Source organism: Larus michahellis, chromosome 2 (assembly GCF_964199755.1).
Source record: "Larus michahellis chromosome 2, bLarMic1.1, whole genome shotgun sequence".
Lineage (NCBI taxonomy): Eukaryota > Metazoa > Chordata > Aves > Charadriiformes > Laridae > Larus > Larus michahellis.
In genome coordinates this window covers 147,441,417-147,469,177 of record NC_133897.1, presented here as the reverse complement: position 1 = coordinate 147,469,177, position 27,761 = coordinate 147,441,417, and the positions used below count along the sequence as shown (strand labels likewise).

The 27,761-nt window shown below is 39.8% G+C and overlaps 2 protein-coding genes across 3 annotated transcripts in view; both read right to left on the bottom strand.

Moving 5' to 3' along the window:
• The window catches only part of RIMS2 (regulating synaptic membrane exocytosis 2), a 503,494-nt gene extending 493,111 nt beyond the window's left edge, over nt 1-10,383 (bottom strand). For both annotated transcript variants that reach the window (XM_074577608.1, XM_074577599.1), the window contains exon 1: nt 9,980-10,383. The gene's annotated coding sequence lies outside the window, so the exon portion shown is untranslated. The remainder of the gene's footprint in view (nt 1-9,979) is intronic.
• Nucleotides 10,384-20,335: 9,952 nt separating this feature from the next.
• Nucleotides 20,336-27,761, bottom strand: part of DCAF13 (DDB1 and CUL4 associated factor 13) — a 27,129-nt gene continuing 19,703 nt past the window's right edge. Inside the window, exons 10-11 of the mRNA XM_074577582.1 lie at nt 22,109-22,272; nt 20,336-21,286 (exon numbers count right to left, since the gene is read on the bottom strand). Coding sequence (XP_074433683.1) covers nt 21,199-21,286; nt 22,109-22,272 — 252 coding nt within the window. The 3' untranslated portion in view covers nt 20,336-21,198. The remainder of the gene's footprint in view (nt 21,287-22,108; nt 22,273-27,761) is intronic.

Below are 27,761 nucleotides of genomic sequence, written 5' to 3'. Positions count from 1 at the left end.
TCACATTATGAGACATAACTCCTATTTCACATGAGCGCTGGATATCTTACAAGTGTATGTAGCAATAATAAAGTTGTTTTGTAAGGTTTGCTTTGGACAGTTTGAAATCTCCGTCACAGATCATACATTTCTGGAGCTGGTGGTATTTCTAATGGACTATGACACCAAATTATAACCAGGTATAAAGGCCTGGAAAAAAAAAAAGGCATCTTCCTGAAAGTATCCTGGTCTTCATTAGCTGTGTTTCTACAGAGAATAAATTCTAGCATGTGCCTCCATTAGCTAAAGAGTTCTGCATGCGATGTTGGGCTGAAGACATCATTCCTTTGGGAAACAAGTTCTGGAGGAACAGATCACCAGAGCGACATGACAGGTTGGCTGTGGTAAAGCAAGTCTTGCTAGTAACCCATGGCTATTGTCACACACATATATTCATCAAATTTCAATTTTGTCTAAGAAATATCATTGGCATCCTTAGCTGAAAGGAGGCTGTTCCATTTCTTGATGTAAAATTAGGTATAATAGAGCCTTTGTTATTATACATAAACCATTGTATAGAAACCGAGCAGACTATATTTAAGCAGATACCCTCGTAAAAGAAACTACATGATTTTTCATCGAGTCCCGAAAGCATTCTGCTCTTCCAGTCCACATCACCTTCACCTTTCAGACTGGATTCCAGCCAGCTGGCTCTCACCCAGTTCCTTGTTTCTTCCAGGCACTAGATAAATCTGGCATCTAAGACAAAAAGAGGAGGAAATGTAGAACTGTGTGTCATCAGATTACCAAAGATAGTACAGTCCTTATCAATCTATAAATGTTGAATGGAAGAATTAACTGGACTGATCTCTTTGTGAAACTACATTTTATCCTGGGGAAGTGAGGAAAGAGAGAAATCACTCAATCGCTTCTAAGAATAATTAAAAAGAACCAGACCACTTGAAAGCAATCTCTGCACCCTGTCGGGTTACACAGTTGTTCCAAAAATACTTCATGCCATGTCTCAACCATAAATGCTAACAATATTCCAACCATAGTTTTTGTTGCAAGACATCACTACAGTTCTTTGTGCGTTGCTTCATTCATCCGAATTTCTTTCTGATGGATGTTTACCTCTGAACTGTCTGGATTTGCAGTGCCTGCTTCTGTAATCATTTCAATGCGCCTGTGATTTTTCATCCACAAATTACAAATGCCTGCTCTCAGCATGATTGTAGAATTTCAAGAGCTTTCTTTTCTCCTTGGTATTTGCGCTGTGCCCACTAAATCCTGTACCATTAAGCGGGTAACTATAAACAAACAAATCCAGGGACAGGAACTGTAATCCCCGTATATTATCTAGCTATTTGATTTGAAAAGAGAGAGCAGATTCAGAGCAGAAGACATCCTGTGACTCACTGAAGAAAGGGTTCCACTTGACCTTCCTGTGCTTCTACCTTCTTTTCTCCCCATCAGTTCCACCTATCACTCCTCACATTTTCCTACAATTAAATTTAAACATTATTTGTTCACATTCCTGTCAGCCTGCACAGAATTGTCTTACGCTGTTACTGTTATTTACATTACCCTGGTGACATACTGATGAAAATATACTCAGAGCACAGACTTCTCTACCTACTCCAGAGTAATGGTGTCAACAATAACTTACAATCAAACAACAAGATGAATTATTATCATGTAGTATGATCATTTATGAAACTCAGTTTTAAGGAGCATTCATTTGCGATTCCCTCATAGTGAAACGGCTCTAAATTCTGACCTTCACGTCCTCATGTCTCCAGGTACCTGCCCTTCCTGTTCACCTCAGCTCTCGTTCCAAACTCACGACCATACTCTGAAAAAACAGATTCCCATCCCTGTTTTACATTCTTCTGTTGAAATTGTTCTTCCGCTGTATAATATGCAACTGAAAATTCCCTCCAATGAGTCAAGGTACACGATACTTTCTTTTGGTGGCTTCTCTAAGTCATCTAAATGTACTGACACCAGCAGAGTTATTAATATAAGTTTTCTGATATCCTTTTTTTTTTCCCCTGTTCCTTTCCAGTTCTGTTAGACAAGAGGGGTTCCCAAGGAAACAGCGGTGTTGTAACCTGGTTTTATATATCACCACAAAATGTCTTTCACTAAGGGTCTCATTATACTTACTCCCATTCCCTTCCTCATAGCAACTACAAGAGTAAATGAGTTGGTAGATTCATCGTTCAAGCATGCTAAGTGTAATTCTTTCCTGAAAAGGTAATGCTAACATCTGTTTTATAATGTTTTGTATAAGGGAGAAATCCAGTGTAACTAATTCTTTCTGTTATTTTGGTCTCAAGCTGAAACATTCACTTGGAAAACATCTTTATGTAGCTGACATGAAAGGGGCTTTAGAGTATTCGGTTATGGATCAGTGAATGGAGAAAATGCAAAACATGTTCTTGGTTGAAAACCTCCAGTACTCAGGCTCTTGATGGATCAAATCAGATGTACAACCAGCAAGAAATGCGTCCTGTAGGACTCTTCCTGGAGACATTTTGCCTCAAATTCCTGTTGAGGAAGGACAAAACTTTACACCGCAACAATTTGTGATTCCCAGGTCCTATGCTAAGTGCTATCAAACCATCGTGGACTGGTTTACTGGTGTGGTCTTGTTTTTTTCCCAGCTTTCCCCTGTCTAAATTGAGGAAGATAATTTTATTGCATAATGCCACCTACATTTTCATTTGGTTTCTTTAACGAGGATTTTGCTTACTCTATATGCAATTTCTTTTCTGCTCCAAGCAAATTGCTTGTAGTTGGATACTTCCCCACAAGTGATTAGAAGAACGCTAGATATTTATGGGTAAAAGTTTTCTTTATTTGTTACTCTCATTTCTCATAAAAAAAAAGGTTATCCGTAGTTTACACAGTACTGCCCATACCCTTGTGTCAACTATACTCAATGAAATAACGTCCTCACAGTTTCACTGGTGTAAACGATCTGTCTGCAGTAGATGGGAAAGCATTGGTCTTTCAGCTAGTGCCCCCGCTTTTTCCTCCTCTCCATGCGTGTGATCAGTATCTTCACAGAGTCAGAAGGGGGAAGCCCTTAAGCTGTGCTGAAGAGTGTAACTTAATCCTACCGGCTTCCAAACCCTTTCTCTGCTCAGGAAGTACCATTAACAAAAACTTTTCGGATTAAAGGAGTGTGGGCTCACCGTGGGCATCATGGTGACTGCTGGGGGTACAGAGGAGTTTCAACCTTATTCCTAAACTAGCTTGGGCGATGAGAGGTTGATTTGCCTTTTCTCATTGGACCGAGGAGCTGGTATCCGGGTTGTATTTTGAAATGCGATGCGGGAGAGGCCCTGGCACGTAGGTGTTCTGTAAGCACAGCTGGCTGGAAACTGGAGAAAGGGTCAGATCGGTGAGATTTCAGGCTGAGAGAGTTGGGGTTGTTCAGCCTGGAGAAGAGAAGGCTCCAGGGAGACCCTACAAGAATTAAAGGGGGCTTATAAGAAAGATGGAGGCAGACATTTGAGTAGGGCCTGTTGTGATAGGACAAGGGGAAATGGCTTTAAACTAGAGGAAGGTAGATTCAGACTAGGTAGAAGGAAGAAATTTGTTATGCTGGGAGTGGTGAAACAGTGTAACAGGTTGCCCAGAGAGGTGGTAGATGCCCCATCCCTGGAAACATTCAAGCTCAGGTTGGATGGGGCTCTGAGCAACCTGATCTAGTTGAAGATGTCCCTGCTCATTGCAGGGAGTTAGACTAGGTGACCTTTGAAGGTCCCTTCTGATCCAAACTATTCTATGATTCTATGAATGGGATACTTGATAAACATGTTTTTTAGAGCTTGGGATGTTTTATTATAAACAGCTTTATTGTAAAAATTATAAACAGACATACAGTTCATAAGATGGTAAATATGATCAATTCTAAAAACTTTATCATGTCTCGTTCCTGCAATTGTGTTTACATGCTCAGTTTGAAATATTCTGGCTGAACTAAGCGTGACATACAACATGCTGAATTAAAGGTGCAGGTAAGAGTCTTTACAGGATCTTAAACTTATTCAGTATTTTATGTCTGAATTTAGAAATTCAATTTTGATTGTTGTTCAGTCAGTTGAAACTCAAAGAAGGAATTTTTGAAAGAAGCTAAAAATTCCTGCATAATGAGGGTTCTTTGGTTATACATTTCTGTTTGATTCTTGACCTTTATCACCAACGTTTCTAAGTAACTGGGCAGTAATTTAATTCCGGTACTCTGAACAGGCCCTGATAGTAATAAATCAAGGATTTTGTTTTCAACAGTGTAGCAATTGTCCAGCTAATTTTCAAGAATCTTACCAAAACCATACGAGAGTCTATTTGTACTGGTGACTCATAGGCCATTCATTGGTATTTAATACCTTCACTGGTGTTAAAAATTGTCCCCAACTTGGTCACTTTGGTTTCTTTTTAACTGTTCTGAGTTGTCAGATACTATACAGGTTTCAAAATCCCAAATAACAAGTACATAGACATTATTCAACACATAAAGCACAGGCTCACATTGGCACAGTAGGTGCTTGGAACATTATCACGTGTTCCTGAAAGGTATGGATGCAGCACTGCCTTTCCTGTTTGCTGCCCTCTAATCCCTCTTCCCCGACCCCTCCTACATTTCTGAAACTCAGGCCGCTTCAGAAGAAACACCAGTATTCTTAATTCCCGTGTGATTTTTTTTTTCATTCAGTCATAAGGTTGTCCTTTAGAGATGGTACAGAGTATCCCGTACCAGATCTCAGGAATATATTCACGCCTATTGAAGTGACAGCTTGAAAGTCCCAAATCTCCTGATTTTATACAAGATAGAAATGATTATTTGCCCCCTTCCCCCCCCCCTCTTTTTTTATGGAGTTTAGGATATGATTCTGTCTCTCAATTCATTATTCATTATTAAAAGTAGTAATAATATCCCAAATTATTATTGTTCTTACAGTGATGCCTAGAAAGCCTAGTCATGTATGAAGCATCTAGTGCCCTAGATATTGGTAGAAAAAATAGCCCAGACAACAGCCTGTCGCCACAGAAAGCTCAGAGCCACAGACAAAATGCAATGGGCGGGCACTCCAGATAAATGCAGCAGGTTGAAATGAGAAGACAGCAATAAAGTGGGAGATGACTATTTTTTCATGGATGTTATTATAAAATGGGATTAAATTGATGTTTAAGGAGAGATTTTGGAGGCAGAGGGGCATTGCTGGAGAGAAATTGTTTAAGCTTTTCCCAACATATCACATGAGTGGGGAGTTCTCAAGGTAACATCCATCCATGCAAAACCAGCCCAATTACTGAGGTCCTTCTTTCACTGCACCCAGTTTAAGCTGTGGCCTCTCTGTTGTCAAGAGAAAGAAAACCCTGGCTTGGCAGCCCGTTTTCCTCAAAATCCAAAGGCTTTACCTGTTTGTATTTTCAACTAATGTTAATTCTCGCAGACCTGGAATACAGCAGCTTTGATAATGAAAACATGCCCAAAAGGGATGATAAGTAAAGTTTAGCATATGGTATTTTCTATCTAGATATCTACCTATCTTCACATCTGCCAAATGACCAGAAAATTAATCAGGAAGTTCAATTAATTCAAACAATAGGTAAAGGCAGGAGTGGTAGCACTGCTAAAATGTTTCTAAAAGCATAAGGATACAGGCAGCTGTGGGGTTTTTTATTCAAGCAAACGGTCTTTCAGTACAATTTTAGCTCCAGTACGTGAAGAAAGGAGCCGGTATTTGGTGAAAGTTCATTTTATACTCCAGAGACAGAAGGCACTAGAATGATAAAAGCCAAAGTCTAATTGGAAAACAGTCTTGTGTATTGGGATCATTAGTGCTTATTTGACACTTTCTACTAGTGTTTTCCTGAAAAAGCTCCCCATAATACTAGTTGACATACCTCGGATAAAATCAAACTGTGAAGCATGAAAAGTTTATGAAGAACAGTATTAATCAACATTAATCAACTTTGGCATTTTACTAGGCTAAGGGAAAAAACGCATTAGGCCAAATGAGAGTCAGCAAACGCGCGGTAACACGACGGTGCCTGCTTTGTGTTCTGCTCTCCAGACCAGGATTCTGCCGTACTTAAAAGCACAAGTATGATTAAAACAAGATTCATTCGCTAGCTACATTAATATAATTACATTCATAATGATTTCCTAATAAGTAGGGAATCAAAACATTCTGAGAAGGGATTCCTGTGCACAAAAGCTTGGCTATTTTTACTAGCAATATTAGTCTAAGAAAATATACATCCTTTGAGTACAACTCTTACCTTTCCTAGGCTACAGTATCTTACAAATTGACACAAAAAGCATATGTTAGAATTGCTGACAGACAGCAAAGATGTTTAAAACATTAATGGATGATAACTTATGGGTTTATTTTTATTTCCAGCTTTTCCCGATGATAGCGAGGTAGGAGAAGCAGCAGCTTGGACACATTCTCTGTTTCCGCAGTGGACAGAATAAAAAGCATTCTCTGTGGAGAACTGTCTTGTGAAGGAAGGGATGGAAGGGAAGAGGTAATAAAATATGAGCTGACTTTTGACATTTCATCTTGCATTTTAAAGAAGTATGTCAGAAAAAGTAAGTGTAATGAATTTCCTTCTTTGAATGTAAAGGGAGTTATTTCAGTCTCAGTGTGCAAGGAATCTCTTAGTGAGACAATACTTTAGACTATCAGCTGTTAAAGCCTGCCTTGTCTCTCATAAAAGGGACCACATCTGCTACCAAATTAGTGGATGACACATTCAAAAGCACAAGGTTTATGAGTTGGAAAGGAAAAGAACAGAACTGGTAACTACCCTCATACCTAAAAAGTACACACCACCGAGCTAAAACTGCTGCTTAGCCTGGATTTCATTAACCACTGTACCACAATTCAGATCAGTGCCCCAAAGCCCAGGCAGGATACACTTGTGCAGAAAGATTTCCCAGCCTCATCTCTATTTCTGCACAAGGAAGATTTCCACAGCAAATTTACGTGCTCTCCACAGAGCCAAATGAGCAGGCGTTGAAGCTTTCTCGCATCCACTGCCCAGTGGATTTAGTTTGTTCTACATGATAATTTAGGGGGGCAATAAACCTGTTGCATGTGTGAAAGCAAGAAGGTGTCCAGCTGCACTGAGGGTCAGATGCTTATAGTTGTTTCAGTAACGCAGTCCTGTCCTTACAATTCTCATCTCATTACTGTGGTACTTCTTCTCTCCATCATCTTTTTTATTTTCCACCAAAGCGTTAACAGTAAATATCCAAATAAATTCCTCTTGTTATCTATGTGCATTCTTTCCTACATTTCTATCTTGAATGTGAGCTGTTCTGATGAATAGCCGCCTTTCTGTGTACATATTCTTCCCCATGCCAGCTATTTCAAAGGATAGCAAGCAAGAAACTGTCAATAATAATTGATGGCATTTTGCTGGTGATACTATGGATTTCATAGGTATTCACCTGTCATTCACCATCATTTTCAAAAGCATTACTGCCTGTCAGCAGTTCAAAAACCATAGAGTAGCCTGTAACACCCGTATCCAAAACTCAGTCATAAAAGATATAGAAAAATGAGTTCTATATGGAAATAAAGTATTGCTAGTTATGTAAAAATCATTGTGTCCTAAGAAAGAGGAGTGTAGGACAAGTCAACATTTGACAAACTGGCATTAAAAACGGGTTACTTTTCTGGTGATCTAGTTTTAATAAAACTGTCAACCTGACTTTTCCAAGGAAATAATGATTACAGCAGTGATCTAGGGGTTTTCCCTCCTTGCTTTTCCTAACTATACAGACCATGGATCCAATCTCCAGGTTACAAGCTTTATCGATGATGCTTTTTGTAGAACAGAAAAGAACAGAATAGACTATTTCATTGGAAGGGACCTACAATGATTGTCTAGTCCAACTGCCTGACCACTTCAGGGCTGACCAAATTAAAGCATGTTGTTAAGGGCATTGTCCAAATACCTCCTAAACACTGACAGGCTTGGGGCATCGACCACCTCTCTAGGAAGCCTCTTCCAGTGACTGAACACCCTCTCGGTAAAGAAATGCTTCCTAATGTCCAGTCCAAACCTCCCTTGGTGCAGCTTTGACCCATTTCCATGCATCCTGTCACTGGATCCCAGGGAGAAGAGATCGGCACCTCCCTCTCCACTTCCCGTCCTCAGGAAGCTGTACAGAGCAATAACATCACCCCTCAGCCTCCTTTTCTCCAAACTAGACAAGCCCAAAGTCCTAAGCTGCTCCTCGTGGGACACTCCTTCCAGCCCTTTCTCCAGCTTTGTTGCCCTTTATTGACCAACAGATGAGACATTTGATCTGACTTCAAAGACAACCCACTTCAATACCAAAAAAAAAAGTCATTTAGGCCATTGTCTGCAGCAGAACATCGACAACCTCATTTCAAAATAGGCAGGCAGATTTTGCTGATCTGGCTATTACTGAGAGCACTTCCATTGCTCAACACCTCAACCTTTCTGTTACAGAAGAAAAATTTAAATTCTTTCTATCCTTCCGCAGATGCAGCCTAAGATTTACAAACACAAGAGCTGCATCTAACCCGTAGCAGCAGACGACTGCAGGGCAGCTAGGGACGGCACTGCTGACTCACATCTGAAGGCAACAAGGACATGTTGGACACAAGGCTGCTTGCTTCTCTCACAAGGAAACGTTTCTCATTTCTAGTCAGAAAGTCACTTCTTGTGACTTCTTTCACATGATGTAGCATCTGAGACTTTCATACATTCATTCATCTGCTGTTGCCCTGAAGTCCACATTGCTACTGTCCATGATTTCATATCCAGTAACTATTTAACTCCATTGTTTTATGTCATGTTTTTTTCTGTATCAGTACATAGGATGAGAAGCACATGCAAAGATGTCTCAGCTTTGCTTTACTCTTTCACAGAATAGCTTAAAGAGGAAAGGGTTAACCTGTTCTCTGCCTGACTAAATCCTTTCATAGGGAGGAGTATGTTGTCTCTCTGTCTGGTGATGCCCACGTGTGCTTATCAATGATGCTTTGCTGCGTTCAGATTTTCATCCTCAGAAGCAGGATGAAGGTAGCATGAAGGAAGTAGCATAAAGTATTCTGTTTGTGTTTACATTAACGTTTTTCCTATTTGGTTCTGCATCATGTGTATACTGATTGCCTCTTGTACTTCCCAATTTTAGTACAATGAATTCTACGTCATTTTTGAAAAAGAAGGAAAATCAATATTATTTTTTGCCCCAAAATTAAGTAAAAAATACATGACGAGAGTAAGGTGCAACAGGGCTAATCACTGGAGAAAGCAAGATCTGGGGTGATAGGAGGCAACATTTGCATGACTCAAGAAGGAGCAGAAATTTCTACAGGGCATAGATTTATGAGTCAGAATCACATATAGAAAATAAGCAAAAGACAAATTTTGATTTATAGAGATATAATTCTATTGAGAGTTTCTGTTAACTGGACCATAAACCATCTGAACTTCACTCCTGTGGTTTATAACATCACTGAAACCTCTTGTTATAGTCTATTATGCATCTTTATTTCCCCTCATATTCTTAAACACACACACAAATGTAGGAGTCTGCAGGACCTGAAGGATTAGTTAAATACTGAAAGGACCTAATTTATCAGATTTCTAATCACATGCCGTTTAGAAGCATTTTACTTCAAGACATTATGTGAAGAAAAAAGCATTTCAAAAAAACGATAATAAACTAGTCCACCAGTCAACATATAACAGTTGTAGTATTTTCTATGTAAATGAAATTAGCTGATGGTTGAGAATAGGATTTTCAAAATCCTCTAAGCACCAGATATGAACAAATAGAGGAAAAGCTAAATTAACCTGCTTAATTCTGAGTACACTAGAATACAAATTGCCAGAATTATGCAGAGTACACACACCCGCGTGCACACACACACCCCTCCACACACACACACACAGAGGCAAACCCATATTTTTTCCCCCTTTCTGAAACTAGTACCTTGCTGTGTTGGGTTGCTTAGGAGACTCTGATCCAAAGAGTTATCTCAGCAGGATTATATAAACTCCCGACAGGTCTACCAAGGCTGGGTACATCAAAGATAGAGGCCAGACAGAAATTCCTCTCTCGATTCTTCAAGCGTGGGAGCTGGATGCAAGGCTGACCACCTTCTTCTTTAAAAATATTACTGGCTAAGTCTTCGCTTTGTCTCCATGACAATTTCCATCACCGTTCCTTGGATTAGTGGATAGTCCCAAATCTGTGCAACAAGCATCAGTCCAATCCTGCCTCAGCAAGGAGCTCGAACCTTGAAGAAGCTGCTGCTCCAGAGTCACTCCATGTTATGTATAAGATTCTGGCATGTACATACAATGCTGCAAGCTGGAAAAATCAGCTCAAGTTATGAGGGAGATGGAAAATTACAGTATTGATATTCTCAGCATGAGTGGGTACAGATGGTCAGGAACAGATTGTATCAAATTGAAGAACAATAATAAAATCATGGACTACTCAGGTTCCCCAGCTGGAGGGAAAGAGAGAGTTGCATTGACTGTGAGTGACACCATGTAAAGAGCCCTGCGAGACAGACGAGGAAGCAATTAATGGCAAAGGAGCAGGTACACTGTTCAAGGTAGTAGGTGAGGATGAAAACCCTCCAAGTGCTACCATGATACAAAACCACTTTCTGTAACATCTTACAGAACCTCATTAGCAGCAGCACACTCTCATTGACATGGCTGGACATCAATGGGAGAGTAGGGACAACTAATTATGGACTGAACATGACTTGGGTACCTGGAATTTGTTCACACAGCAGCACCAATGAAGAGGTCATCCAACTTTGATAACTAAATCATGCGTCGATGGCAAGAATCACAGAATGACAGAGGTTGGAAGGGACCTCTGGAGACCACCTAGTCCAACCCCCCTGCCAGAGCAGGGTCACCTGGAGCAGGTTGCACAGGAACGCATCCAGGCGGGTTTCAAACATCTCCAGAGATCCACCACCTCTCTGGGCAGCCTGTTCTAGGGCTCTGCCACCCTCAGGGTAAAGAAGTTCCTCCTCATGTTTAGGTGGAACTTCCTATGCTCAAGTTTGTGCCCGTTACCTCTTGTCCTGTTCCCAGGCACCACTGAAAAGAGCCTGGCCCCATCCTCCTGACACCCACCCTTTAAGTATTTACAAGCGTTGATAAGATCCCCCCTCAGTCGTCTTTTTTTCAGACTGAACATGCTCTTCTGCCCACAAAATCACATCAGACTGGTTGTAACAAGCACACAGGCACACCAGGTTTTAACCTGCAAAAATTTTCTCTGAATGTTTGGGCACATAAGTTGTATGTGCCAACAGTGAGCACAACATGTGCTGCCATCATGCAAATAAATTTAAAGTAAATACTTGCAGAAGCAGCAAATACTTGCAGAAGCAGCAAATAAGAAAATCACCACTCAGTGTATGGAATTCAAACGTCAGTTCTTAAAAAACAAGTCTTCTGCAGACAGACATAATTTTCACCTTTCACATAAACAAATTTTAGTAAAACACGTTAGTAGAACCAAGAATTTTCTGGTATTTTTCAAAGTCTAGAAAAAGGAGCGGGGGGGGGGGGGGGGGGGGGGGGGCACTGCAGTGCTACAAAGTGGCATCATCAGAGAGGGACCAGCAAAGCAGAACCTCCCAAATGCTTAGACCAAAATGCCATTAAAAATGGAAAAAGGGAATAAATGGTTATGAAGAAACTCAATCACATTGGCAGGCAGCAAAAAGGGGGCTTCTGCAGATTGTCTTCCGACCACAAAGAGCTTGCAGGTGATTTTAATCATAGCTAGAACAAATTAATAAAAAACAAATGAGGAAATATTATTACCATCCAAAAAAAAAAAAATTAAAGAGGAGACTTTTCACTGCATACTGAAACTGGCCTGTCACCTGAAAAAAAAAAATCAAATCAATTTGGATAATTCAAATAAGACAGTAACTGTGAGAAAATCATCTTGCATTAAGCTAAAAGTAGCTTAAAAATGAAGGACTGAAAGGCACAGGGTAGGGTAAAACAGACCAGATCTGCTCAAAGAAGACAGCAAAAAGGAACAAAAACTGACGCTCTAAATCGTGAACTGAGCACAAGAGATTTAGTCCACTGTAGAAGAATGTAGAAGAAAAACCTTCAAAAAACTACCTGAAAGACACTTTCAGCAACTGTAAAACTGACATAGCATCACAGTCTGCTACAGAAAATTCTTCTACATACTTAAGCTGAATTGGATTTGCAACATCACTGCATCTTCAGGTGCTTTAAGAACAACAGATAGCTTTTGGCAGCCTGATCTTACGCGATGGTGTTTTCGGGCTGGGCCCTGGCACTGAACAACTGGAGCACACCAGCAACACACGGCACGTACCAAACATACCTGGGTTGTCTTGACTTTCAGAAAGCTTTCAAGAGGAACTCTGAATTTTTCAGTAACCCCGTACAATACCCAGAAAAAATTGTAGTTTTCATGAAGATACCAGATGGGCCAAGATCTCTAGCCAGTTATTTTGGAGTTAATAATGAATTTACCACGTTTTGGAGGTAACAGATCTTCCAGACAGTGAAATTCTGTGGTCAGGTCACGCACGTGTAGGTCTGGACATTGCTGATGGTATCTGCCTCCTGGAGACAGTGATAAAAACCATGCCGTTACGGAACTGTCAGAACTGAATAAAATGTCCTGAAGTCAGAAAGTCAAAAAACAAAGGTGGCGAAAACCAGTGTGACCTCAGATTGCTCCGTAAGAGGGAAGTCTTGAGAAGTGCCATTTATTAGCTTGCTTATTAAAACGGCAACTTTTGCATGGTTGCATCAGTGAGTAAGTGACTCAAGTGGCAAGCCTTGCTTTTCCGTGGCTGGCCTCCAACAGGGAAATCTAACGCCCTTCACGACAAGCTGGGAGTCTTTTGTAGCTATGCATTAAACATACACCTGCGGGTGAGGACAGAATGGACGGAGAACTGCTCTCAGTGTTGGCCTTCCCTTTGGTTACTCCGAGACGCAGTTGCACAGACGAAGGCAGGCCCCGTTCGTGGCCCTTCACATCATGCCTTTACAGAGGCACGTTTTCAACTGAGTATTAACCAAAGCAGCAGTTCAGCAAGAGAATTTGGAAAATGGGAAGGTATTGGCTTGTGATAGCACGTCTTAAAGGCAGCTGAACTCTTCCGCTTCTGATGATATGAGAAGTGGGTTGAATTAAGACAGACGGATAGAACGAGAACCTGACTGATCTGCAGCTTCTTCCTTCAGATACCTCTCGCTGAAGGACTTGACTGGTTAGTTTAGCGTCCCGCTGCACACCATTTCAACTCTTCCCATCTTGTGAATAAGGTTTTTGGTTACTAAACATTTTAAGAAAACTTTTTTTAATAGATTTTTTTTTTTTGGAGAGCTTAGTTTTGGTCTGTTCTGCCACATTTTCCATGTCTGCCACCACCAATGCATCCCGTAGCATGACTATTCAACTGAATTTTGACTCGGTCCAAAATTCACTATGACATTTCTTCAATGTACAGAGCTCAGTGAAAAATCTCTGTCTAGGGCAGCTCACATAAAAGACTCTCCACAGAATAAGGCACAAACCCCATAAAGGTATTTTGTCTTCTGAAGCAAATTACTATGCATTGTCCATAATTTAAAGAATTGTCACTGAGCCAGATTCCTGGTTTTATTCTTTTTATTCCTGGGGGGAAGAAAAACCCTCTTCTGATTAAACCCTAGTTTCAAATCACATTTAGACATCTAATTATTGTATTAAGTTTATTCCACAGTTTGACATCAATATCATAATCCAGTTACCTACTCCATGCTGCTTTAACTTGTGATAGCGAACATTTTCTGTTCAAGCTATTGTACCGCAGCCACTGGACAGCCATAACTGACAGGATTATGTAAAAACAGTGGCTTATCATGAATGTCCTAACGTTTTCTGATGTTAAATACTCACTTGAGAGTGACGCAACTGCAAATATTGCCAGTGGTTTTGTTTGCCAAGGTTATATTTTGCCTTAAGTGATGCAAAAGAACACAGGCTCCGTTCCTGAAATAGCTGGTCTATAAATATGATACCTTTAGATATCCAGCTGAGCCAATGAATCTTTTGCCTTCAGACTTAAATGCTGGATTATCCCATTTTAGGGGGGGGAAGTAGTAGGCATTTTAGATACTTTGCCTTACATTCTTATAGCATAAAATAGATTGATTTTTTCCCTATCATCTTAACTCAAACTGAGTGAGAAAACTGCTGACACACTCCTTCCTTACCCATCCGTGCGTTGCAGCTCCCCCAACTCCTGCCATGCCAAACCCCACCCCTTTGGCCAGTTTGCAAAACCTTGTTATATTCTAGTAATAATCCTTCCCCTTTGGCTCTCCTCTCTTCTCATCCTCCAAGCATTTTTGAGACCAGGTTTCCTTTCCCCTAATACATCCCGGACACCACGTGCACCATAGTGCAGGTTCGTAGGCTTCTGCAAATGACTGAAGCAACCATAGGTCTTCCAGAGCTTAATGATCCTCGTTTGGAAGAGATTCGGGGTAATGTCCCACCAGATAATATTATATGGCAGAAACAGTCTCAAGAAGTAAGTATTTCAGTTTTCTGGTTATCAAAAGCTAAGCGATACAGTAAAGTCAATGATGACCATAGAAGCAGCAAGAATTTCCGAGGTGCTATTTAGAGAAGCAGGACGTGAAGAGAACAAGAAGAGAAGAGAAAGCAAGCCGTACTGCTGGGAATTCTGTAATCCTCTGACCAAAGCAATTTTACAAATATGAAGGAGTGATTTCATCCTCAGGTACCAGTCGATCTTTACCCTACATCTCAAAGTGCAGAAAAACAGCAAACGGCTGTTCTTGCAGGGCAGAGGGGAAGGGAAATGAGTAATGACCCAACGCTGCTGCCTGGCTACCCAGAGCTGTTTGCCCCACGTAGTAAAAGCAGGAGCTTTTACTACCTGCAGCTGTTGATAAGGTTTGGCTCTATCATGAGCCCTTGGACTTGCCTCCTGCAGGTGTTTGATGCAATGGCCTCTCTTGGCAGACCTAACAGATCCCCTATCCCTCGCTACCTCCCACCGTTCACTTGTACCTTACGCCATCACAGCTTTTATACGCTGTTTTGCAAATTAATGGTATTTTTCAGGCTGCTGAAAAAAGGGAGTTGTCTAATTCTACAATAAGGCTCTTGGAAAAAAAGGCACAGCTTCAAATTATTTCCCTCTGCTTGAACACAAGTTAGAGGCTTGGATGTCATTCTTGTAATAAATACGTGAGTGCAGCACGTCTACTAAATCTATATTAAATCTGTGGTTTTCTATCATATTGTGGTTTTTAATCACATTTTTACAATGACGGTCAAAATACCAACTCCATCCATTTATCTTCTTAATAATCAGCAATGCTCCTTTGTCTGCTGAAAGATCTTTGGTTTTGCCCACGCAAGCCCTAAAAGTAGAAAACATGATGCAACATGCTATAAACTCCTGAGCGCATCCATCTACCCACTGAAAACGCATCATTTGCATCTGCTGAAACGGCTCCAGACTTGGACAAAATGAAACCACTAAGTATACTAACATTTATTAATATAAGAAAAAACTTCAAAATCCCAAGATCTTCCACTTTATATCCTAAAATCCACAGAGATCCCAGGTCAAACTTTCAAGGCACTGAAAAACAGCAGCTCTGCTTAAAGTCAATATAACAGTAATTACTCATCACCTTTGAAAATATGTCCTTAAATTTGTTTTGAGCTGCGTATAAAGAACATGATCTTCAACTCAGAGGAAGTGTGTATTTTTTTCATTTAATATAGTAAGGAATGACACTTTCAGCAGTTTTTAGGTGGTGGTATTTGAACTACGATCTTTGATTTTGTCCTAGAATTCTTCACATGCCTTCTAAAGTCCCAGGCGAGCACATCAGAGTCTTTTCTTTTTAATTAAAGTCCCTCTTCAAATGCCTTTCCATCTTTCTCTAGTATAACATTGAGTTCTTCAAGTTTCCCACACGCTATTATCCACAGAAATTTCTTTGTCCTCAGCTACAGAACCTCATTCATCTCCCTTCAAAAGTTTTTAGACTTTTGCAATGGCAAATAGGCGACAAGAACTTCCAGAAGGTGTTCACTTGTCGCTGGTTTTGCTCATCTTAAACCTAATTGCCGCTGTGTGCGATTCTGTCCAAACCTAGATAGACACTCACAAGTTAACTAGCCACCTTTCATATCATAATGCTACTTCTAAAATAAAACAAAGTTTTAAATCATAATATAAAGGTCTGAAGTATGAGAGAAATGTCCCCTAAAATAACTATTTATCTCCACAAGTACAGAGTGAGATCATGTACACAAAGCTGCTCACTGTGCCTGTACTGTAGACATCTAAGGTTAAGCAAGATGAATTCTACTCCGACTTGGTCCACTCTTGGTCTGCTCTCCTTGTTCCAATAACTAGGCTCAGAAGGCACCGCAGAGGTATTTTCATGGAACAGAGCGTGTTAGGTTACCTGAGTAAAGGGTAGGCAAATTAAACACAAAGCCACGGCAAGGATCAGAACAATTCGTGAAAATCAAGCACGCTGACTTCAGTTAGTCCTAAAATCATCAAAGGAGAACGATTCAGATCATTGTCCCTGGTGCAATACCCACTAAAACAAGCATAGGAAACACCCTATAAAGCTGAGCAAACTGAGGGATTACCTAAAGGGATGTAACACTTCTTAGAGGATACAGGGGAATGAGAATTTAGGGACAGAACAGAGAGAGTTTGAGGACTAGCTAAAATTTATTACGGGATTTTTTCAGGGGATTGAAGCAATGTGCAAAACTTACTAAGGGATGTGTAAGGAAAGTACTGAAGGCGCATAAAGGGAGGAAGGTAGACTGGAGAGAAACAAGCATGGAAAAAGCAAGGATAAAGCAGGGCAGTCCGATGTAGACAGCTTATCCAGTGCACTTCAATGCACCAGCCTTGCACTTCATGGCTGCGGTCCATCGGATGTCCTTATTGCACCCAGTTTCTAATTGGTCTCGTGCGCGTGCACGCACGTGCCAATGCCAGCAAACTTCACGTGGGACTAGCCCACGAGTGGGACAACAGGAGCACGAGCGACTGGAGCAGGAGACGTTTGAAGGACTTGAGGCCCTAGAGGGAGGAAGAACGTGGAGCTGTAACCCCCGAGGGCAGCCTGGGCTCACACAGGTGCCAGTGAAGGCGCTGCTCTCCCTCCCCATGGTGGTTTGTTGCTTGCGTGGTGTGTGGGTACACACCGTGTGTAGGTGTGCTCGCAGGTATTGGTCTGTATTGTGATGGGCTTGTGGATACGGTCACGGCAGCCTGGGATTCTTTGGATGGGGAGGGTAAAAATGCCCCCGGTCCCAAAGGCCGGGGGATTCTGCTACCACGAACAAAACTGAAGTACCCCCCCGCAGGGGCACTGGCAAGAAAAACTCCTGTGGAATTTTTTTAGTTGGTCTGAAATTTTTATCTATTTCCATATACGCCCCAGAAACCTGAATGGCAGTTTAGCTTGTTTTAGATATCTAGAATACACACAGAATAAAGGAAATTATTTTATTCAAATATCTGTATCATTACATAGCCTGCCTACGATAAAACAGGAATAAAACGTTGATGACTCCATAGATGCCTTATCATGAAACAGATTAAATTCACCAAGGCTAAAAATACTGATTTAAATATTTCTGTATCAAAGAAGTTATTTCTCTTTCAAAACAGTCTTTAAATATCTTCCCAAAGTAGGAATACATACAGAAGTTATCTTTTTTGATCTGCAGGTATGTAGGCACTGCATTTGGTTTAGAAAACAGCCCATCATCTCCTTTTTTTTTTTTTTTCCTTCTTTTTTTTGTTTTCTTCAATCAACAACATCAAAATTTTGAAGGCAATCATTAACAGTTTCCTTGTATTTTCAGTATCTTATGGGATGCTAAGGATTTTATTCTACATACGCTCGGGTACACATACATTCAGATACATGTATCCATATCTTTTTGAATATAATGATTTCAATAAATCTAGGTAACTCCTTCAAGGTGATTAAGATGAGGCCTGATTACACCCCTCGAATCACTGAGGGGAAAAAAAAAAACCACCAAATAAAAAAAAATAATTAAGAGCTCCAGCTCCTTTGATGTAATTTCTAAACCATTTCAGTGGTGGCCTGTGACAGACTTGTATGAAACACTTCTTGCAAGCAGAGCTATCACTTGGCAACTACCATATTTAAAGAAGTAAGTTTAAAAACCCTACTCTGAGTATTGTGGCATTAAGTATTTTTGGTGGATGGCCACAAAAAGTGTTGGAGGCCAACTGTAAGGGTTTCCAAAACGGACAGTCAACAGCAGGCAGCCCAACAGCGCACAAATCCACGGCCAGGGATCCTCTGAACAGACAGACTGCCACCGCCACCTGCAAAATTCCAAACAACTGACTTCCAACCAGAAAGCCCCAGCCCACACCTACACTGTTTTTACAACTAAGATGTTTCTAGAAGTCATAGCAAGACTTGATTTTGGAAAGCAGGCTTTTTCCTGGAATGCTAAGAGGGTGCCCCACTTGCTGACAAGACTAAGCTCTCTGAACAAGACAACACCCATTGAATTTTGGGCCCCTCACCACAAAAAAGGCATTGAGGTGCTGGAGCAGGTACAGAGAAGGGCAGCGAAGCTGGTGAGGGGTCTGGAGAGTAAGTCTTTGAGGAGCGGCTGAGGGAGCTGGGGTGGTTTAGCCTGGAGAACAGGAGGCTGAGGGGAGACCTTATCGCTCTCTACAACTACCTGAAAGGAGGGTGTAGAGAGATGGGGGTCGGTCTCTTCTCCCAAGTAACAGGTGATAGGACAAGAGGAAATGGCCTCAAGTTCCACCAGGGGAGGTTTAAACTGGATATTAGGAAAAATTTTTACACCAACAGGGTTATTAAGCACTGGAACAGGCTGCCCAGGGAAGTGGTTGAGACACCATCCCTGGAGGTATTTAAAAGACAGGTAGACATAGTGCGTAGAGATATGGCTAATGATGTGTTTTGTCAGAGTTAGGTTGATGGTTGGACTAGATGATCTGAAAGGTCCCTTCCAACCTAGGCCATTCTACCATTCTATGAATTTAGAAGAGGAATTCCCACCCAAATACTCAGCCTCTGAGTATCCTCCTAACTTTAAAATTCCTTTTTTCAGCATGCTGTTAGAATCTCTCCAGCAACATTTTTAGCCAACCCTGATCCTTCGAGTTGCTCCACTTGGGGGCCTGTTTGAAAGCAGCAGCACACAAAGGTCTTTGAACACAGAGATCCTGTGGACATGGCTGATGCAGTAGAGCTCCACACCAACACCACACTGTAACCAAACTAACTTCAGAACAGAAAGCACTCTGGTTACGTTCAGAGTTCTGCACCAAAGCTAATAAATTCCAAGCGGCAGGACTTGTTCACACCAGAGGTTATCATGACTCAACAAATCCACAACCAACAACATCAGCTCAAGCTAAACTGACAGGGCTGAAAATTTTTAATCACATTCCAGAAGATTAGTCTGGTTTTGCAAATTGTGCAAGACTTGACTACAGCTGTGTCACAAGCCATACTTTGGACCGCACATTCTCCCTCGATTTTCTCAGTGTTTCAGGAAGGAAATAAACTGTATCTGGCACAGAGCGCGCTGTGTTAGTACAACAGGCACACAGCCAGCACCAGTCTACTCCCTGATCTGTTCCGCTGCTGCTCATCATCCTACTTATAGCTCTTCAGATCTGCTTCTCTTCCTGCATCACCCCATAAGGTAAGTGATCCAGAGGGTGAAAGACACATTATGGCCTCTTATCACCAAACAGCCATAATTTTGCCATGATCATCCAGGAATCTTGCCCAAACAGTGCTGGAAGAGACAAGTGAAAGAGGAAGAACTAGAAATGCATATGGATGTCAGTGTCAGTACATACATTAAACAGGACGCTATATGAAGGCAAGTGCTCCATTTTCAGATTTAAAAAAAAAGTTAAACTATAAAGTTTATTCTAGAGTTCATAAATTGTTTTTGTGCATGAACTCAGGTAGGGTGTAGTTACAGACCGTACAGCAGTGCAAAGGCTTAAAAAAATCCTTTTGTATGGAAGATGTTACGCAACACGGTTATTAAATTATCATTTTTCTGCAAGAGAAGCCTTCAGCCTAGAAGGCCTCATTGAATTCCAGCATAGTTTTCTGATCACCTTAGTGTCTTCAGTAAAAACCCAGGTCTATCCCACTGGAAGAGAAGCAGACCATTTCCCAGACAAATAGTAAAAGAACTTTGAGCTACAGGTACCTTGTGAAATGTGAAGCTTTTATTTTTTATATATATAAACTACAAATAAAAGGCTTATAATAAATCTCACCTATAGAAGTTTCTGGTCTTTATATAACTTGTGTCATCTTTCATCCAGATTTTAGAAGTTTTAAATAGGATAAAGAGAAAAGATATTTATTAGACCATGTCATTATTAGCAACTTCAACAGTCTGAAGTTTTGTCAAGTCACATAACAATAGTTAAGAAGAGAGAACAAAATTATAAATATGTTTACAGGTATCTGAAAGTCCCATTGAATTCCTTTTGGATAAAAGAAAAATGATATATTGTACTGTAATAAGTATAATGCAGTATACTTGTCAGTTGGAATAATAAAGATTTAGCCTGTTGCCTTAAGGTCACTTGTTTGCTTTATTAGATTTGTTTAAAAACAAAAACAAAACAGCGTAAGGACAACTGATTTTATAACTCTGTATGGAACAAAGGTTTTTTTGCCTCTGGCAAATCTGAATCTATTTCATCCTTCTTTTGTAGTAACGGTACCAAGGAATGACTGGAACTACAGGTGTCCTCCACCAACTACCAAGTTATCTGCTTATATCAAAAGAGTCAAACTCCACTGCAATACACAGTGTCAGGCCAGTAACATCAGACATGCAAATGGCAATAAAAGATTATGGCGCCAATTCTTACAACTGCCCAAAGCAGACGATGGTTTGAGAAATGAGAGCATGTGTATACTTGGAAGAAAAGCCACGTTTCTGGAGCCATATGCTGTCTTACCAATGTCCATCAATTTTTTTTTTTTTTTTTTACAGTGGATTCATTCAATAGTGATATTTTCTTTCATTGTGACATTTTGTACTTGCGAAAACAATTACTTCACTACTGCCACAATATGTTTCTTCTTCTCTGACACAACTGGCACAGATCCTGGTTTGCTGTGCTTACGACGATTCAGTTCCCTAGAAACAAAAAACAGGAAAATGAAGTTCAGTAGTCAGCAGAAATACTAGCTTCCTCCTTAAGCTACTAATGGAGATATACTACAATTAAAAAAAAAAAATTAAGAATGCTCTGCTTTTATTAATCAAATGACACGTACTTCCTCCTTTGAGAAGGACTGTCCCTTTGAAAAATGACTTTAAAATCGACTAATTTAGGAAAGTTTCAAATTGAGCCCTTTCTTGGGAGCTCACCTTACTTGGTTTTCATGTCAACAGGATTTGCTGCTCAAGTTTGTAGAATCTTTCAGCTGAAAAAGATGACTAAAACCCACCACTTTTTGGTTTTACTATTAAATTTATTAGCTACAGCAAAGCATGCCACCTTCCGCTCCTAGAAATTCCAACATGACAATGATCCAGGTGATGGAAAACACTCCTCCTGGAGCCCAACATTAAAAAAAAAAGGACAAAAACCCAAAACAACACAAAAAAACCTCCCCACACCCAAACCAGCCCATTCTGTTTCCATTGCAATGTTGCATCACGTCATGCTTAACAGAGCATTGTGGCTTCTTCCAACATGGTATTTGCTCCTGTTCCCTCAGTGAACTTTTGGGAAGCAGCCAATCCTCACTGACACGCACTTGTCTGCGTTTTCCTGATAATCAAAGGTTAATCAATCCTGTAGTTCATGATCACTTATTCACATGTTAAAAGTAGCTCATTTTTGTTCCTCCCACACGCTGTAGCTCTATCACTCCCATACATTGCTGCTACAGCACTGCAGTGATGCATTTTATTAAGATCAACAGAAAACAGAGCCAGAAGAGAAAGACATACTTTCGCCGACGAGCTTCTCTCATGATACGTTGCTCCTTGATTTGGCAAAATATACTTTTAGGCAAGTGACGGTGTCGGGCAATGCGTCTGATCTTTGGGTGATGCTGGAATTTTTCCTTCAGCTTCTGATTGTAATTCATAGCTGCCTTCTCTCGTGGTGCAAGCTATGGGGAAAACACCACAGACAAGCATGTTACAGAAGAACAGGGATTTAACTGTCATGATTTTCTCTACTAAACAAAATTTTGACTTTTAATTCAAACGGCTTCCTTCTAGCAAATGGCTGTAACCACAGGAACTTCAGAATTAGGTTAGGTAAGTATTAAAAAACTACAGTTTCAACAATACTCCAAGGCCTAAACACAAAACATTATCACAATCACAAAGTTCAGTGAAGTAATTGAATTTACTCTCTGAGAATCAGATTTCAATGTGCTGTAAAGAAAGAAGAGGGAACAGAAGTAGCTGACAGTAAAACCTCTCTGATCAGAGTCCGCCTGCCTTCCTAACCTCTGACGATGATCAGCTTTTGCTACAAAACAAAGATTTGCAGGCATTTTAATCACTAGTCAATGTAAGTACAAATGCTATAAATGAATTGCCTTCATGAACAGCTTTACAGACAGCTCTTTAGGTGGATTAAATCTTACCCAGCACCTCGATCCATTAGGAAGCACAGTGCACATATCAGATTTCAAGTATTAGCTTGACTATATGGCACACAGGGAGTTCCAACTTTCATCAAGCAGCTAAAAATATCTTAGTATCACAAACACATAAAATACAGGTAAGCTAGTATCACCACAAACAACTTTAATTTTATCCATGTTTAAAATTACATCTGAGCCACTATTAACACCACTGGAAGTGAGAAATGCCTTTTCCTGACAGCTAACCTACAGAGGATATATCTAGTATTTTTTTTTCCAACTAGGCATGTTTCCTTTGGTCCTAATACTTATTTATCCAAAAGAAAAAGAAAATAAAAATCAGTGTGTGCTGTGGTTTTGTTTAAAGCATTTGCTGCTTCACAAGGAGTATCAGTCTCTATGTATTCTAGATTTGCTCAGATCTCTGGGTATTTCAGCTGCATTTCACTCTAGTGAGTTTTCATACAAACAGAAAATCTGTTAATATTAAATAGTAACAGAGGACACTCCTATCCTCTTCTTCCTACCCTCCTGCCCAAAATACACTCTATAACTCCAGTATTTCAGACATCTTAAAACCCTTCATATTTTTCAAACGAGCAGTGGCACAAGCCTTTTGTCCTCCCACATTTACTTCATCCGCTACTACCTGCGCCTAGAGTATTAAAAGCAAAACAGTAATTCAGACAACTTCTATTTATTCAGCTTTGCAAATAACTCAGTTTCACTAATTTCTTACTTTCTCAAGAAAAAACAGAACACAAGTTTCAGATGCTAACAAAAAAAAAAAAACCAAAAGCAGCAACAAAACAAACAACTTTATTACACACACAATAATTTGGAAGTTCCACCGACGTTATTAGGAAACATGCTTTTTTCCCCCCTTTATAATCAGCAATTGGCTATTTCTTCTCCAGTCTGGAGGTCACTTTTAGAAGTTACTTTTGTTAGAATATTTCCTGAATTCTGAAAAAATAAATATGATACTCAGATAAGTCTGGTCTGGAATACTACTGATGGTCTGAAAGCAAGTATTAAATAAAACATATGGCAAAGGAGTTTCTCCTTCGGGACAATAAAGAAACCAGGCACCAGATGCAGAGCTGTTCATCTCTCAGAAACCTCTTTTTCAGCCATCAGAGACACATAACTCTCTTAACCTCTGTTTCTTCACACCCTCTTATTTGTAAAAAACAAATCCTTCTGCTTTACTTACATTTATCATGACCTCTCAAATTGCAAGTGAGTAAATTTTACAATCTTAACCCACTAAAACTATTGCCCCCCAGCCCTTTACTGAAATTCCTTCTAGTGAGCCAGCCTGCATAGCTGGTTCACTCTCAATAAATCCCAGGTGTTCCCACTCCGCAGAAAACTGCCAACATAATCCAAATTAAAGAGGTTTTATTTTAATTAAATTCAATGATTTTCCTTTAATTTAAGAAGAGCAAATTGCTGCCGATTTCGTATAACCTTGATGATTCTACAGACAAGAGGTGAATCTGTAAATTAAAGATACATCCAGGATATCTTATTTAAAAAATTAATATAGTTTAAGAGGTGGTTATGTTTAAGTCTGATCCCATTTTTATGCAAAACGTGGTGTATATAGAAAGGCACGTGGCTGGTGACTTTCCATTCAACTACCAAATGCCAACGCCCCATACACCAGGCTGTGCTAAGTGCACTCTCATCTACATGGTGATAAAAGAAAATTTTGCAGTAATGACAAATTTCTATTTGAGAGACGGCAGATAGCGAAGAAAGCAGATTGCAATAATGCACTGAATTCCAACCTCTCTCTTGCAAGTCATTTTACAAAGGTCAACATAAACAGCTGAAGAGAACAGCATTACTTCCCATCCTGCTTTGAGCTGGAAAAAATGCTGTAAACACAGCACGACTTAGCAAGATAGAGATTTGAACACTCTACAATATAATAAATTAGGATTTATATGACATCATGAGTGTAAGATGTGCTCAAAGATGATATATGACTCTTATCACACATTCCAAAAGTGAACGTGCAAATTCCTTCCTATATCAGGGAAATAGAAATCATGTGGCAGGAAGACAGCTGATTTGTGTCATTACCACAGCAGTATTTCACAGCAAATATCTAGAGTGAAAAGAAGGGGAAAAAGAACTCTAAAATGCAACCAAGTTGTCAGCAATAGGGAAATGTGTCCTTGAGTGAACTGCCTGTGCCTCTCTCCTGCCTCCAGATGATAGAGGCTGGTTACTTTTCCCATCTAAGCAGAAGGAAGGTAAGCATTTTTTCCAGACCCACGACTGAAGGGCTAAAACCACCTTTAACAAAAAATTCTCCTTTTAAAGAGGGCTGTATTTGTACTGTACAGTATTTAAAACTCCACACTATTAGACTCTTGTAATTCAGCATGAATATATGAAATGGCTGTTTATCTATCCTGCCCAGGCTGCCCTTCCAGGTTAGGGCAGACAGAGCACAGAGGTAACGTATTTTTAGAATGCAAACGTATCCCAGCAGTTTTCTACATTATAGCTTGCCTTTATTTCCATTTTTTCCATTGCTTTGATGAAAGCACATTTCTAAATTTATTACCATGAAGTTTATTACTCATTGTTTCCTTGGACCAAAAACTTACAGCTTCTCTACATCTAAACGGATGACAAAAAAAGAAAGGTAATGGAGACGTTAAGAGCACAAAATCATAGCCAAAGGGATGAAGTTACATGTGCATTGAATCACAACCCCAAAATCACTATGAAATGAATGCCATGTCACAGTATCAGGTACTGCTTGTTATCAGCCTTATCTCACAATATGGAACTGTATACTAGAAGCAGACTGAAAAGATATACAATTAAACAGTTTTGATGCACTGCTGCTAATCCACTTTGCTAGTTCAAACCCAAGACTTGTAACCGCACTTTCTCCTCTCTTTTTCACTCTTTACCCAAAAGCTGTTATTTCTGCACCTTGTAAGAAAGCAGCAAACCTGTGCTCCTACTGTTTCACTCACTCCTGACACTAGTTTTACACTTACTGAACCATAAATCATTCCCAAGCAGAAAGTTTTCTTCTTCAGTTGTCCAGTGCTCTGTTCTAATTCCTAACTACTTTGGAAATGAAACAGAGCCAAATTTTGCCGTTGTTACTCACAGAAGTGATGTTACTGAGCATTTACACTCTAAGAACTGCGGGTGTAGATTTTTAAAATGCATCAATAGATTGAAGAACAATAGGGCTTTTTGAAGTTTTACTGATGGTTTATTGCTTTCACTACAATTCAAAATACACAGTCTATCCCTTTGTATTAGATAGATTAATTGTACTATATTAACTGAATTCTACTTTATTACTGCTGCTTTTCCAGCCTTTTCACTCAGATGAGGCTCTGTTTTCCTCTTTTCCTCAGAAGCCAGTCATTTACCTTTTCAGAAATCCCAAACCTCTCCAAGAGCACAGGCACAAAAGCCTCAAACTTACTTAACGTGTTGTATTTTATGTACAGTATTTGAACAGTCTGGAGTATCTCAACAGTCTTGTTTAATTGAGTCTTTTGCTTCTGGACACGCAGAACTAGATGTTTACCGCTTAAAAAAAACCCCTCCTGCTAAAGTCCTAATTAATAATAGTTATTAGTTTATCAATTTTATTAAAAAACTGACCCTTGCAAATTATTTTGAAGCAACTTTTGCAGTACCTCCAACAGAGATTTGGGTTTTGTTACCCCTATGTAAAAGCCATAAAGACTTATTTGTCAGTGGAGTGGAGACACAGCATGCCTCTGGCTCCTCCGGAGACTTTTATCCTTACTTGAATGTTTCACTGATTTTGAATAATGAGTAGAATGCCAAATACATTAGAAACCAAAAGAAACATGCGTGTCAGAACTGATGACCGCTAGGGCAGCCACAGTTCAGAAAGTACAACTTTCCAAGTAGATAAGTGCTAATCAGCCACAACATAAATACTATATGTTCACTATAACTTCTGTGGAGCCCAGCAACACTAAAAGAAACAAAACTAAGACTAAGTACTCACCAAAGAAAAAAAAATAATGTTTGATTGCCATTTTTCTTTCTCTTTCAGGATGCTGGTTTCCATCCATCCCCACCCCAAAAATATCCATCTTAAAATACAATGTATTAAAAGATGTTAGCATTATATCAGAAATACAGTGACCTTTGGATGAGTCATTCAATCAAATCTTCTCAGCGAAGAAAAATAGCACAGCAAGCAAGCAAGCATTTGAGACATATTCTGACACGTCCGACAGAATTACTGAATGTTCAGCTTTGAATATTCAAAATGTTCAAAAAATAGCCACAGACTATGGAAGAACTGGACATTTATAAAATGAGCAAGCATATGTCTATGAAGATAAGAACACCAATCCTCTAAAAAAGGACCAGGTACTAAAGAAAAACAGTGGAACCTGACAAATAGCCATTAACGGTGGCAACATTAAGATTCACAGGAACTACCAGGCTGGACTGAACAAAGATTGGTAGAGCTGCCTGAATCCAAGCAACATTTCCAAGGTATATACAAGAACATGATAAGCCATAAAGATTCCATTCTTAAGTTGGATGAGCAACAATTATTCTTGAAACATCTGAAAAGTAAAATTTCATAGTGCTTCTAAAAAATATAATAAAAATTTAACAACAATTATAGCAGCTTCAGACAGTAACTAATTTAATATCCAAATACTGTGTCTTGCTAAATTCAAGCCTTCAACAGCATAATGCTTGAACACATTTCCACAGAAGATATGGGGATGGGAAACATTATCTCTTCTTATTATAACATAATTCTTTACAAGTTCATTAGCATCATCCATGTGAAATGACTGCAGTTTTTCTAAATAATTCCCTATGTCCCTTGTAGGTTCTTCCTGTATTTCTAAATAATTTTGCTTTCTTTTGATGTTGCAAGGTGGTTTTTTGAAGATAGGATGACAAGTTTTGTATTCTAAGTGATGGGATGACTTTCATTTCTGATAGCAAAAAAA